The sequence below is a fragment of the Opisthorchis viverrini genome (assembly GCF_000715545.1).
Source record: "Opisthorchis viverrini unplaced genomic scaffold opera_v5_88, whole genome shotgun sequence".
NCBI classification, from domain to species: domain Eukaryota; kingdom Metazoa; phylum Platyhelminthes; class Trematoda; order Opisthorchiida; family Opisthorchiidae; genus Opisthorchis; species Opisthorchis viverrini.
The window spans coordinates 548,238-563,027 of NW_008751745.1; the positions used below are offsets into that span (position 1 = coordinate 548,238).

At 45.1% G+C, this 14,790-nt stretch overlaps 2 protein-coding genes across 2 annotated transcripts in view; one reads left to right on the forward strand and one right to left on the reverse strand.

Annotated features, from left to right (window-relative positions):
• T265_04996 (hypothetical protein) overlaps positions 1-12,867 on the forward strand; it is a gene marked incomplete at both ends in the record, with an annotated part of 36,272 nt that extends 23,405 nt beyond the window's left edge. The window contains 7 exons of the mRNA XM_009169886.1: positions 326-1,000; positions 1,902-2,176; positions 4,646-5,043; positions 9,599-9,787; positions 10,372-10,852; positions 11,031-11,154; positions 11,939-12,867. Coding sequence (XP_009168150.1) covers positions 326-1,000; positions 1,902-2,176; positions 4,646-5,043; positions 9,599-9,787; positions 10,372-10,852; positions 11,031-11,154; positions 11,939-12,711 — 2,915 coding nt within the window. The remainder of the gene's footprint in view (positions 1-325; positions 1,001-1,901; positions 2,177-4,645; positions 5,044-9,598; positions 9,788-10,371; positions 10,853-11,030; positions 11,155-11,938) is intronic.
• Positions 12,225-14,790, reverse strand: part of T265_04995 (hypothetical protein) — a gene marked incomplete at both ends in the record, with an annotated part of 17,691 nt that continues 15,125 nt past the window's right edge. Inside the window, one exon of the mRNA XM_009169885.1 lies at positions 12,225-12,562. Coding sequence (XP_009168149.1) covers positions 12,225-12,562 — 338 coding nt within the window. The remainder of the gene's footprint in view (positions 12,563-14,790) is intronic.

Below are 14,790 nucleotides of genomic sequence, written 5' to 3' on the forward strand. Positions count from 1 at the left end.
TGGACCAGCACATCACTGATTTTGTAAAACGCTGCTCCCGATGTCAACAAGCTTCAAAGAATCCGCCACACCAACCACCGGTTCCCTGGCCTCGACCTGAAAGGCCCTGGTCTCGGATCCACATTGATCACGCAGGACCGATACGTGGCACTTTTTGTTTGGTTTTGATTGACGCTTTTTCCAAGTGGCCAGAAATCGTTCCGGTGTCATCTCCAACAACATCTAGTACGCTGAGAGTGTTATCCAACATTTTCAGTCAGCATGGATTACCGGAGTCCATAGTCTCATTGTTACTAACAATATTCTCAACTAACAATAGTCTCAGACAATGGTTCGCAGTTCACCTCCGCCGAGTTCCGCGACTTCTGCACTCGACATGCGATAACACACGTTCGTTCACCACCGTACCACCCACAGTCGAACGGTCAAGCAGAAAGGTTCGTCGACACATTCAAGAGGGCTTTGCTTAAAGCTCGAGGGGAGGAGACATCCGTCGAAGCCCTTCAGAGATTCCTGTTTGTGTACCGAACGACCGCGAATGACGCTTTGGCAAACCACCAGTCACCTGCAGAGGCACTCATGGGCCGTAAACTTAGAACTGTGTATTCTTCCATGTTGCCAACACAACCTACTGAGTCAAGGTCCATACCGGTGGCAGTTGGAACTCCATTCAAGTTGGGAACGCCCGTGCTTGTCCGTGACTATCGCCCAGGACATGATTCATGGATTGCAGGTCGTATCCTGCGCAAACGCGGTAGTGTAATGTACGACGTGTCGGTTGGTCAAGACACCTGGACCAGACATCAAAACCAACTCCGCTTTAACAGCACGCCGGAAACTCAAGTATGTTCGGGTACCGTACCGTTGGACCTATTGCTCGATACTTTTGAGCTGAAAACTGAGACAGCTTCGAAAGAGGAGAGTGTGACCGGCAGCTCGGTATTTGATCCAACACTTCTTCCCAGGCGGTGGACAGACCGATGCCGCCGCCAGCCGGAACGTATCCAGGTCGACCCCCGTCAAGTATATTATTGGCTTTTCACAAGGGGAAGTGTTGGGGATATCAATATCCCCCCAAAAAAAACTGTATTTTTATGTGTGCCAGCGAACTTCCAGCATCTTCAAGGTCAAACTATGAATATATATATGCATTGTCATTCTTTTCCATGATCGCCTGTTGATCGCGTGTTGTTGGATCATTGAAGTTTGTGTCCGAGGTTTTTCGTCTTCTCACTATCCGCCGTGCTAGGAGTCTGGATCAAGCAACATAGCTGGGGATAGAGTATTGCCACAATTATCATATCATATTGTTTACTCGTTGCGTGACCGAACCGTAACACCAGACTATCGCTATCTTAATTTAATCCAGCCCGCAAGCCAGAGGTCGATCACCACAATCCGCATATCATATTGTTTACTCGTTGCGTGACCGAACCGTAACACCAGACTATCGCTATCTTAATTTAATCCAGCCCGCAAGCCAGAAAAACGGTCGATCAGTGCTGTTTGCATTGTGCAGACGGCCAAGATGGCTTAAATAAATGGCTTGCAGTAGATGAACATCGTAACTTTTATTTAACCACGATGAGCGTGAATAAGAATATCAAATTAGCTCTTTTGCAGATATGTGTGAATTCGTCGGATGATCCGGTTAGTTTTCAACCTTCTAACTATCAGAAACTCAATTAGAAACCAACTTCTGAATAAACTTTTTCACTCTCTTCCTCTTATTCATCGCAGAAACAAGTCAATCGCCTCGCCCGTTGTTTCGGAACTTTCCAAACCATCTGTCATTTCTGTGATCTCACAAACAACCAACATAACCAATCCTTTGCAACGGTCTCCTGCCACCACAACCAGCACACCACTTGTAGTCATCCGCACACTACCGAACGCCACAGGCACCAGCACAACAGCCGCTGGCGCCACTGTATCAGGAGGTCTAAAAATCACGCCTGTTATTTCACACCCGATCAAGGTCGCCACAGCCTGTCCTACAGTGATTCGTCCAGTCGGCGTATCTCCCAAATCCCGATCCTTGCTGAATCCTCCAACAGTCTGTAAACCCCAACAACCTGTACCGGATCCTCAACCCCCAATTAAACCAGACCAACTCCCATCGACCTCATCATCAGCAACGCAGCCATCACAAAGAAATGTTATTCGAGAGATGCAGGTTTGTTAATCGTTTAAACTTGCCCATAGTTTTATACGCCTGACAACAGTGTTTTTGCCATTCATAACAATCAGTTACAATGTATTCTTTTTTGACCTGCTCCTCGTTCTCTCATGGTACACGAAAATGGATCATCTGGATGCGTAGAGTATCCTCGAAAATGGTCGAATGATTTCTGATCACTGGGCGATCCGTCCAGTGTGCCGGTGAAGCATTCTTTGTAGTCGTTTTCTACTAAAGTGTTCAGACCTACAGTTTATATCCTCAGAAAAATCACGAACTACTCGTTATCGTCTAGCTATTTTTGCACTGATTGATTGGAATGGAGTAGTTCGAAAAAGGACCGAAACTAGTGCTCGTCTTCCACTGAGATTTTCAACGTATTTTTCTCTGATCCAACAACAGTGCTAATGTTGTGAAGGCCCTTCCGAAGCTCATAGCAGGGACAACGGTCCTCCCAACTATTCGGCTTTCACTGACAGAACGAACAGTTAATCAGTGTCTTGGTTGTAAGTTAGCGTTGTGTCTTGTGAACAGTCATGCAACTCTGTATCGGTCCTTGGCTTCCCGCTCCGCCCACTGTAGTATATCAAAAGGCACGGAGACAAAGGAAGATTGTTACAACCGTATTTATAGGGTCAGCACAACGTTCCCCAAGGTCGTGATAGTCTCCGTGAAGAGCCGAAAAGCGTCCAGCTGAAGATGCTCGATCCAGATTAGCTGACATTCTGACCATTCATTTGTTATGTAGCCCGCACGTGACATCCGTCCAATCTATGTGATGTTCGGTTATTAGGGGCGGCTGACCTCTGAACAGTTAGTCAATCCAACGCCGAAGTTCACGGTACCTGTCGCGCCGCCAATAGTCTTTTATTCAACTTCGGCCGTAGTAATTTCTTCCGATGTGTTTCATGTTCAAAGCTGTTCGTGCGCCTCTCCTTTGATCACTTTTCGAGCGATTGCGCCTTCTTTACTGACCCACAGCTGCGCCACATCTTGCCATGAGAGATAGGAACTTACTCGTAATCATCTTGGATAGAGTCGATTTTTATGCACTACTGAAGACTCTTCCAAGAGTTTTCAGCATCATTACGGACAGTTGGCTCTATGAAAACATCGTGGTAAATTTTACAATCCATGATTCTCCAAGTCTTTTTTTCAAAAATTCTGTGGTTTTGAAATGAATTGCTTAATTATGCCGGTTACTGCGTTTCTCAGTGCGACTCATCGCCGCCTGCCTGCGGGAATGCTCGCTGTACACGATCGAAAGACAACTTGAAGAACTGGACTTGGAATCAGACAAACAGAAAATTCTGAGCCCAAGCTTTAGGTAATTGGAGGGTTAATATATGTGCATGATAGCACAAGAATTCCCATGACCCGGCTTTGACAAGGCCACAGAAACGGGTAGGCAAAAGGCATGAGACCTATTGGCAAGCGACCCAATCAAGAGAGAGTACGCCAGCGTATGAAGCTAGTGGTCGTACAGTGGTGTGCATGGGTTGTTCTCTGGTTGATTGTATGGAATGGGGACCAAACACAACATATCGATTTTATTCAGGTAGGTGAGTGATGGAAAAAGGGATAGATGTAGTATCTTAGCATATGCATTGTTTACTCATTTGAAAGCAGCACCGTAAAGAGGCTTCTTTCAAACTTAGCAAACCACCAAGACAGCGCAAGTGAATTGTTGGGATATTGAGAGTTTTTGTTAACTAAGCATTCCAAATGAAACTCGTGGAACTTAGTTCGCCACTGAACTATGCCACAAATAACAGTCCACCGTTACTGTGTATTCCAACTGCTATAAATATTGTGCTCATCTTGCCTACTGTTTGAAACTTTTGACACGGTTAAGATATTTATTCCGTTCACGTATTGAATGCTAGTTTGACTTCGGTTTAGAGGCTTGTACATAGCCCTCATTTGGATAATTCGCCTGATTCACGAGAAGTCCAAATGTTGTGTGGCACAGGTAATATCATAGAAGGTTCATTTCCGTCTTTCAAGCGCAGACCACTTAGGGTTTACTCACCGTTCGGAACTTTAAGGAAGGGATTGATTGAAGTCCGTAAAGCGAAGTGATCATACTGGCAGGGATATCTAGCCACTGATGGAGCGAGTCTATTGTAGGCCAAACTCGCAGATGACCAGGAACCGTTGGACTCACCACTTTTCACATCTAGGTCCACTTGTCCATCTTGCATCTTCCTTGCAGGACAATAAGCGTGACCTCGCTCGTCCGTCAGCTGAAAGTTCGACAGTTCTTCTACTCTTGGGGTGTGTGTTGGCTTTCTTTTCGATTTCCTGATCGATTTGACTCACCTAATAGTTATATATTTTTACATGTTCATATTTGTGCTTATTCGGTGTCTAGTTTTTTGAAAAGTGAATTTTTAAACTCACTATGTACTCGCCCGTTCGATAGGCATCATGCCTCGTTAAAGTATTTGTGTCAATCCGGTGCAGGTCAGAGTCCCTAATCGACGTGACAAGCGATTCAGTGTACTTCGTTTTCACACATCTGATCATCCCGACCTCACATCCGGCCTTGAAGTGTTTATGCAACGTGAAAACAACCTGAGGCAGTTTCGCAGTGCTCACAACATTCAAGACACTCCCGACCGTGGGGCCGGAAGCGAGTTTGGTCGTGAGGCGAGGGAGGAGGCCCGACTTCGCAAGTATGGTATTATTCGTGAAACCTATCGACCAGATGACCAACCGTGGGTTATGACCGTGGGCAAAGGAAAAACCGGACGTCGTCGCTTCAAAGGAGCTCGGGAAGGAAGTGTTTCGGAGAATGTTGAATACTTTGTATTTTGTCAATGTAAAGATGGAAATTTTGACGCCTATCCTGTCCATGCTTGGTAAGTCCTACCTTCAAACTGGGTTTTATTCAGGCGAGGCTATACTGGATGACCAGAATGCATTCTGAGCTTGTGACATGGTTGCTTCACTCCTATTCGGATCCCTTGTGTAACAAAGGTACCAGCCACTGTAGTTTAGTTCTCCGGTAATAGGTGTTGGGACCAAACCGGTACGAACTGGAGACCCTAACCTAAACCTATGTTAGTGGATAACATTGTTTTTCTGTCCTCGTTTCGATTAAGTCACGTTAATTGCTGTTCACACTTCCTGTTCTAGGTGCTTCGCTGTTACCCACATCGTCTGCGTAGGTGGCTGTGTTCACGGGTGGACTGGTTTACGCGCTGATTGGCTGCATTCATGATTCATTATCTGGCCAGAGACCAATGCCTGTGGTATTCGTGCTTTTTTTCGTTTTTGTGTTGACTTCTAATGAACGGGCTGCCCTCGCCGCGTTACGCTCTATTTACGGAACGTAAGACTTGGTGTCGATGTTTTACATAATTTCTTTTCAATATTCTGCTCTTGGACTGTTCCGAATGGATTCACTTATTCAACCGACAGCCTATGACTGGCATTCTTGGAAGGGGACTTTTACTGACCATACTTAAACTTTCTGGACAACTCACCCTGAAACTGTTAGGTCTTCATCTGGCTATGGAGGGCCGAAGTGTCTGATTGGGACGAAGTGGTTCAGTGGTTAGAACTTGAATTTACTGGTCCGTGTTTCAAACCCAACTTCTGCATCTCGACTTCTGTCCAGGCTTAAGCAACGTGGTAGTATCCTAGCCACCGTGTTTCCTTCGGGTGGCGTGGCAGCTAGGCACCGAACAGATGAACAAAGTGTTTGATGCCATGAGCCTCTTCGAGAAGCTTTGTCGCTAGTGGGCAAATAATGGGGTGTGCGGCTGAATACGTATGTCGCGAGAAACAAGTTTTACCATTTGTGTCAATCTGCTGACAAAAAATTTGTGCGGTTCCATTTCACGGATTCTGTGTTCACCCGTCCATTGAGTGTAATTCAGTTGCACAAGAAAGGCAGAGGATATTCACAGCTGGCATCACAGATTACGCCGCCAGGGAATACCTATGGACGCCGATGAATTGATTTGGGCTTGTGATCATGCCCGTGCAAAAGTAGACGTGCAAGAATCAAACAAGCTATTTCTTACAGAGTGCATTAAAACTGAAGTCTGCGGAGTAAACACTGTCACACGACCTCAGTGCAGTAAATACACCGACGGCAGTTATGGTTGTGTGAGCAAGCAATATCTACCGAACCACAAGGAATGTTCTACAGTCTGCAGCGTAACAAGGGCTGTATGTCTGATGATTTTGCCATGGTGAATCACACTCGTTCAGTCTTGCGCTTTGATTCCTCAGAGGACATCACTAAGTAGGCTGATACTGGAGGCAATCAGGTTCTATCTGCTATTACTGGATTGAAACTCGTCGTACGCTCTACCACTGAGCCCAAACAACCTGCTTTAGGTATTCGTTCACTTTCAGGCCTCAACTGCTATTGCTCGTGTAGACATGGATCTAGACCCTGTCGTAACAATCATGACATTCGTTACACCTCTTACAAACAGAATTATTCGTTTCTACCTGTTCATCCTTTCTTATATATATTTACCAGTCATTCAAACGACAGCTTGTAGTTTTTGGGTTTCATAATGCTTAGTTTGTTCGTGAACGACATAAACAAGCGTACTGTAGCAGTTTACATGTCCGGTAAAAACAGCAAATTACTGTCGGGGACAAATTCTATGGTTTTACTAAAAGTGCCTCCTTTTTACAAACCGCGTAACAGTATCTAGTGTGGATATAGAAACTTTGGAGTCACATCACCCTGGTCTTTTCAAAAGCAATAGTGGCAGATTTATTTAAGCATAAAACTGAGATCGGATGCTGTTTCGTTCAGTATGTCCCACCCGCAACCAGTTCTATTAACCATAAGAGCAACCCTTTCCAATGCCTTGGTACAACTCCTTTGCGACAACGTGAACGAGCATACAACCAGCTCCAAGTGCGTTTACCCACCAGTTGCAGTCCGTAAGAAGTATGCATCTGCTCGTGTGTGTGCTCAATCCCGAATGTTAAACAAGCATGTGATTGTTGAATTGTTGTAAGTGTGGATTGTTCGAGCGCCGAGCACATTTACTCTGCGGTCGAAGAAGAAACACTTGCTTAATTTTGGGCCTGTACAGTCCGGCTGCTAATGATGTGGTTGAATAAATAAACGCATACAAGCAATCCAAAGCTTACGTGAGACAACGAAAAATTAATGGATCTCGGCCTTGACAATTTACTGAACTACACCGTTCTATGCAGCGATCAAAATGCCATCTGGATTAATGCTTGGAAAACGAATTCGAACGTGACTCAGGTCATAAGGATTGTTCCTCATGTGGTTGAGTTTTATCACTGGGGTTCCACGTAACGGGAGTGATAGCTCTGACTCTAAAGCATGTTCGAACCATATCTTTGATCTTTGTATCTTCATTCATGCACATGCCGGTTAAAAACGCGATTGAGTTCACCGTTCAGTACCTTCTTAGCGTACTGGAAAGCCACTATCTGACTGGCCGTATGTTGCTTTCACCTTAATGATAACTGGGCGCAAAGGCTGTATGAGGCATACGGAATATGTGGCACAACTTGTAGGGTTTGACTGGCCCATTCAATGCGGGTACATCTCTCTTTATGAGAGAGCTCTCCCAAAGCGCATCGACCGAACCCAGACGTGTTTTAGAGACGCGGCTAGTCACTGTTACCTGCCTAGTTTCTGGCCCATGTTGAAGTGTTAAGTATTTTGTTGATAAACCGGCGCACCGGAGTTCAAACGACAACAAAGCCTTTTACACCATCCTTCTTTTATAGGAGACGGTTGTGTTGTGAAATTCACCTTTAGTTTAACCATCTCGCAAAAGAGAGTGTGCACATACAGTGCATGTTTCTGCCGTGTGGGAAATAGAATTTATGAAGTACTCCCGCATTTAAACAAGCAAGCCGCATAACCGATCCTTCTCTACCTACCTGGTGGATCTCAACTAAAGGCGAAAAATCTCACTTGTCTGGGTTTTTCAGTATCCGACCATAACTCTTCTCATAAAGTCCACATGATAAACCGATGGTCTGTCCTTTTGCCAGGGTCGGTGGCTAGTTCGGATGGGGAATATAAATGTCGAATTGCGTGACCGCTAGTTAGGACCAGAATCATGTCGTGAATGCAGTTCACTAGCTGCATAAAGCTTATTAGTGTGGTCAGGACTGCCAACAAAAGGGCTACACGACACGCCCTTGCGCATACACCTGATGAATCCAACAAGGACAGAAGGCCACGTTGTTGAACTTATTGTGAATCAACCAGAAGTTTGGTTGAGATCTATGAGAAAGGCTTGGTCAGTTTCAGTTCCTCAGGGACCATCAGTGAAAAAAACAGGATGTACGTGTTCGTGCTGATTTATCAATATTGACCACACTCACACCCCAAACCTCGGTTTTATCGGTAGTGAATGCGCCTGGAGGAGTTGTGTCTGCTGCAATGTTTTTACGATACTACTAGTATGGAGACCACGTGTTTCATAAATGAGATTTTTATTGAGTAGACGTAACATACTACTTGCAAGGCCGCTGAAATTTCTTCAACAATCAACAGCCGATTTAGCCCTTCTTGATATGCGCCGTTCCTGGGTTTTTGTGAACCTTATGTTGTGCTTGGACCTAACTTGCTTGAAACTCGATTAATACACTCATTTGTTTACAAATTTGGTTTTAACTGGTGATCCACTTGAACCCCAGCTAAATCTATCATCGTTGAAGACTTTTCAGTAGTGTGTAGTGCGTTAAATCCATACAATGTGTTGCGAATCTCGAATACGTTCCTGGGTTTTTGTGAACCTTATGTTGTGCTTGGACCTAACTTGCTTGAAACTCGATTAATACACTCATTTGTTTACAAATTTGGTTTTAACTGGTGATCCACTTGAACCCCAGCTAAATCTATCATCGTTGAAGACTTTTCAGTAGTGTGTAGTGCGTTAAATCCATACAATGTGTTGCGATATCTCGAATATCGTGCCAGCTGAAACCTGAGGCGGTCTAGCGCAGATTCAGTCAAAAAACATCATATACGAGAGATTCAGGGGAGTATCCTGTGAAAACCAAATGGGTTTGTAAATGAACGTATTTCTCGAGAGTATGTTGTGTTTTGTGGAGGGGAATTGTCGCAGCATACTTTGTTTTTATCAGCTTACTGTAGTAGAATGAGTACTACGTCGTCGGTCTTTCCGAAAACAGAGGACTTAAAATGGCAGTTTCCCATTGGGTACTAGGTGTCTAATGTACCTTATCCCACGGTGTTGCATACAGTTTGAACCTTCACCGTATGTTCATCTATCGTTATTTGTTGCTGTCGAGTTTTGTTCTGATATCCGAAACACGCAAATCTGGTTTACACTTCTTTCGGATCAGGGAACTTTCAGTTTACCGAATTTCATCAAGACTATTCAGGTGATTTGATTCTCTACTGTTATCCACCGCCGCTTTGTCCAGGTATAAAATGAAACCGGAAATCAACTATCGGTTTTTGCGTGAAGAAGAGGCAGAGGTCGAATACAGTAGACTTCACAAGACAATGAATCTGTTCAACGTGATGATCAAACGCAAACTGACCGATGGTGAAGGTGCAGACGAGGTGACAGACGGGCTAACCATGGACCGGGAGCTTGGAAAGGAACTCCGGTAGGTTCTGCCCTTCGTTGCCCAGTAATTTAGTTAAAATTACACACCACCTGAGCTGGCATGGTACGGTTTGGTTCCTACAGTGGCTGGTAACCCATTTCGCTTTTGGAGTTTCTGAATATTTACCTTTTCTGCTTTGTTTCGAACACGTGTTTTGGTATTGCTCTATGATTTTTTAGCTCCCATGGGGCTTCCTCATTCACATTAGGTTGAAACACACTTCACTCACGTGAATTTTTGTCCTTTAATGAGTTGAATTAAGGTTGACTGCTCAGGTTCCTAGGCTCGTGATTTTCAGGATTTCCAGCACCGTCAGCTCGGTTTTTCCCTTATGTAATCCTCATCTGGCAGTTACCGTGTTCCACATGAATCGCTTATCGTCACATCACACAGTCAATGGTTGTAAACGTGGTGTTAGATTCGCAATGGATTGATTACATCTCGCAGATGCGCTCATCTTGTTGATCCGTTTAACACTGCAGTCGTTTTTCAGTCACTATACGTGCTGGTTTGATGAACATTCATACAGTCCATGTTTGAATAGTGCTTTACGGCCACCTCCCTGCACACTACGTTTTCAACAGCTATCTGTCCGTGGCGACGGAAGGCCGGGGGAATTCAGAGAAAGAGTCCGGTCCACAGGCCGCCAAATCTGGCGGCGGCCGCCGTTCAGATCGTACTCTCAAACTAACCGATTTAGAGGAGTTGAACAGTGAAAGTGACGCTGACGCTGAGGATGAAGAAGAAGAGTCAGCAATAGACCAAGGCGAGGGTGGTGCTACTGAAGGAACCAAACCTGGAACCAGTAAGCAAAAATCAGTTGGGTTGTTTGGCGATGTGAGCAAAGCGCGTGCTGGTAGGACAGAAGGGGTCAAGTCAGCTGCCGAACGCGCTCGTCTTCTTCGCAAAAAACAGCGTGATGCAGCAATCGTATCTCGGATACGCCGTTATGTCAAGAAGCGCCGAACGAAGAAGGGTCGACCTGCTGGCTCTTCGTCCGAGGAGGACGATCCTTTGGAAGAGGCACAGGATGATAGTGAGGTAGATGACCACGAAGGGGATGAGGTGAGTTCTTAACCTATTCTGATAGTTCACAAGCGTTCTTTCTGGAATCGCCTGCACGTTTATTTGCTCTTGGATTCTTACTTCCGCCCTGAAGGCTGCGGTACCAAATTGTAACACATAATAATCCATTTCTGTGCAATCTTTGGTAGTTGTATTTTTTTTACTTTCCTCGTTGCAGGTAGATTACATGACAAACTCCTCTTCGGATGAAGACAAGCTTTCGGCTGACGAACGTGAGAAAATCTATGAGGAACCTGGTGTTGACGACGAAGCTGCTCTCAAAGCATTGCTGACTGATGTCAGTGAGTTTCATCGTTGGTGTGTTTTCAATTTCAGTTGTCAGGTCCGTCACTTCAAAGGAGCGCTACAGTTGAACCACGTCTCAGTTTCATGTTATAGGTTTGTCTGCTTTGTAATGCTGTGAGCATATCTCTGAACCGCACATATTGAAATGAGGGTTTCCATTGTTCCCAGGTGACAAGGAAACATTCAACTATTTCACATTTCACTAAAGCTGGTACTCAGTACAAGGGGTGCACAAAATCTGAGATACTTCTTGGTTGTTCAGGTCCATATAATGGAAATCGAGAAATCGGGACTAAATTAGATCCACAAGTCGCCCGGTTGGTAGCTTCCAAATCCCTTGTATATCTGAACCTGTCTGAATGACATATTCACAGCCCGCGGAAAGATATTTTCGTCTGCCTGTTTTGCGTAGTCGGAGGTCAGTGTGCTATCCAATGATCGCAAGATTCGCAGTTCCTCTTTTCAGTCTTGGAGTGGGAGGCTTTATCTCTTGCTTTCTATAAGCAGCAAGGTAGTGAGTCCCGGAAGGGATGCCACAATCGAATGGTTTGGTTTTCTCAATCTCGTGACAAGACCTTATTCTTGAGTGTGTCGTCTTTGCAGAAATATTTCCGCATTTATTCGCTGTTTCAGGAACTCGGAAATCGAATCGTACCTGATCCGGCCGTGTAAAATTCACTGTAATATTCATGTACTATTCATTGCTATATGCTACCGGGTTTTTCAGTAACTCCGGTCGTGAAAGGGAATAAACTGACAACTCATCGTCCTTTTTCTTAGGTACCGAAGAAGAGGAGGCAGAAGGACTAGAAGAGAATCAAACGGAGATGGATGCAACCGATATTCGGGATGATTCTAACGCCAATGGGGTTGGACGCAAACGTCCGGAGGGCAACCTTGAGCCACTTGACACTGTTACGAAAGGTTACGAACCCCTTTTATTGGATGACGACATGGGTACCAAATCACATCGTAGCAAGAAAAAGGTTCACGGGCGGAACGAAGATGATGGTGCGTCCTCATCCTCATCCTCCAGTTCTTCCTCTATCGATGGGGATTCGTCTTCCTACTCCTCTTCGAGTTCCGATTCGGAAGTTGACGTGGAAGAGAAGGCGAAAAAAAGTTCGAGGAAAACCGCACTGTTGCAGAAACTTTCTGAATCGATCCATGGTCCTTCGTCAGCTACTGTCGCAGAGAGTGGTGATGCTGTGGATACAACGGGTGCAGTTAAACGTCGTCTGACAGACACAACAGACTCAGCTACTGGGGCATCTGGTTCTGCCAGCAAGAAAGCTCGTGTAGAACCAGCCACAGCGACAACGGTTTCTTCATCCATTTCTTCCAATTCTTGTGACGGTGAACTAATGAGCACCGTGCGCAAATATCTGATGCGCAAACCCATCACTGTAACTGAACTACTGAAGAAGATACGTTTGCGAAAGTTGGTTGGCAAAAACGAAGATGCTCAAACTGCGTTGGCCAATGTACTTCGGCAGCTACGGCCCATCAAGCAAATCATCAATGGACAGCACGCCCTCTCTTTGAAGCACTGAAACCTAATCATTTTTGTAAACCCGTGGAACCTCTTATTCGTACACTTCTGTACCTTTCTCCAGATAAATAATGTGTGAACTTGCCAACAAATGTACAGTTGACTGACCATATGATTACCTGCAAATGATTAGCTGTGAATAAACTGGCTTTCGAATTAACTTAACTCCTCTAATTCTTGAACGTCCAATTGTGAACTGCAGGACTGCTAAGTTCGGTGATTGCTGTTGACCGTCATACGCCAACTGGGTAGTACTAAGTGCTAACCGAGGTTCGTTATTTTTCTCATGACAAGTTAAGTCCCTTTATGGCAAGTAATACCTACCACTTCGTCCTATTGTCATTGGGCCTGTGTGACGGAGACCCAGAATCACTAGTGGGTGTGGTGAACTCAGGATTGTTTACTGTAGGCACACAGGCGTCCACAGGATGAAGTATATGGGGCCATCATCGCCAGATACTGCTAATGTTTCTGACCGTCGGTGCAGTGAGATGTATCTTCCAGATCGAGATAAAAGACCATTGCTGGCCGTCGGAAGCGGTGGCTTCTCGCACTCGTCAGAAAGCGAATATATGATGGATGCAACCCCGACCAGGTTGGAATCCCGCTTCAATTTTACGAATCTGACTCTGTCAGTGATGGATGAAACTGCGCAGGATAATAACCAGAGGATTTTCGGAGGCTGTGACCCCAACCTATGTCTCGATGATTGTTGCACAAATACGAATCGCTACCGAGGCGCTCCTTTCTGTCAGTATTCTGTATTCATGTTAGACAATTTGGAGTAAAGCCGTCACACTGGCCAAAATGGATTTGTCTTTGAAGAGTGCAGAATGCAAACCGTCTGGAATAGCTACTTTATTGAGCTGAAGCTATAAAATTTCACACTGGACCTGTTCGATGGTGGACTGGTGTCGACGTTCCATTCCGGTTCTTCTGGTTCTTCCAGCAGTTGAGTTGACGGGAGCTAACATGACTGTTCTTCAAAGTGTTCAATCCATTCTTAAAAACAACGTATCTGTGAATGAACTGAGGTCCTATGCGCTTACCTTTCTCGGGCCGGATTAGCTGAAATAGGGTACCAGTGCTTCCCGTTACAAAAGCTTTCTCCACCCCTTGGATCTTTGTTACCTGCTAGTGCTCTCCGTCAATCCTTACGCTGTTCACTATTCAACCTTTGAAGGATGTGCGCCGGAGAGGTTTGGAGTACCCGAGTAATGTGACCATACTTGAGGCCCTATATCACCATCATTGATGATGATACTGTGCTGAATATTCTATTTTGGGACTGATAACGGACGGTTTCTACGAACTGCTCGTACTTTAATGAGGGAATATGTTCACAGCACCGTTATGTACACCGCACCACCACATTGCGCAACGTGGTTGACTGGAGATATCTGGCGGCCGTCAGCTCCCGACCGTTTGAATTTGCTCGCGTCTGATGGCAACACATCATCATCATCATCAATGACAGCAACATCAGTGTTGGCACTGATGCTTGCCGTACTATATCATCATCATCAATGACAGCAACATCAGTGTTGGCACTGATGCTTCACTGCCGTACTATGGCAACACCTCATGGCAGTGGAATGCGTCGGAGGACGCGTGATGCGCTCAACCCACCCCCAGGTATAGCCGTGTCAACACACGTTTGATTAAGGTCATGTTATATCACCGAAATTTGTGCCGTACCCGCACCTTCTAGGCTTGCTTGGCCGAACTGGGGTAAAATGAAGTGGTAGTAAGAGAACTGATGATTGGTTGGAGGTACGTGAAAAATATAACCCTAACTTGAGGATCGTAAAACCATCTACGCTTCTTGATTTGGGTTCCAAGCACCTTTTAGTGATCTAGTTAGAGACCTAGAGATATGACATAATGTCAAATTCAGTTGCTGTTTTGAACTCAGAGGTGAGTCGGTCATCCAACATGCGCACAACGCCAAACTAAAAATTCAGGTGCACGCAGCAAATCCATCAAGGGAGCGTTCTTGCATTTTTCGCCCGTGTTTGTGGCCCAATCCGTACAGATGAATACGAACAGCCATTATATATATATATATATATATATATAT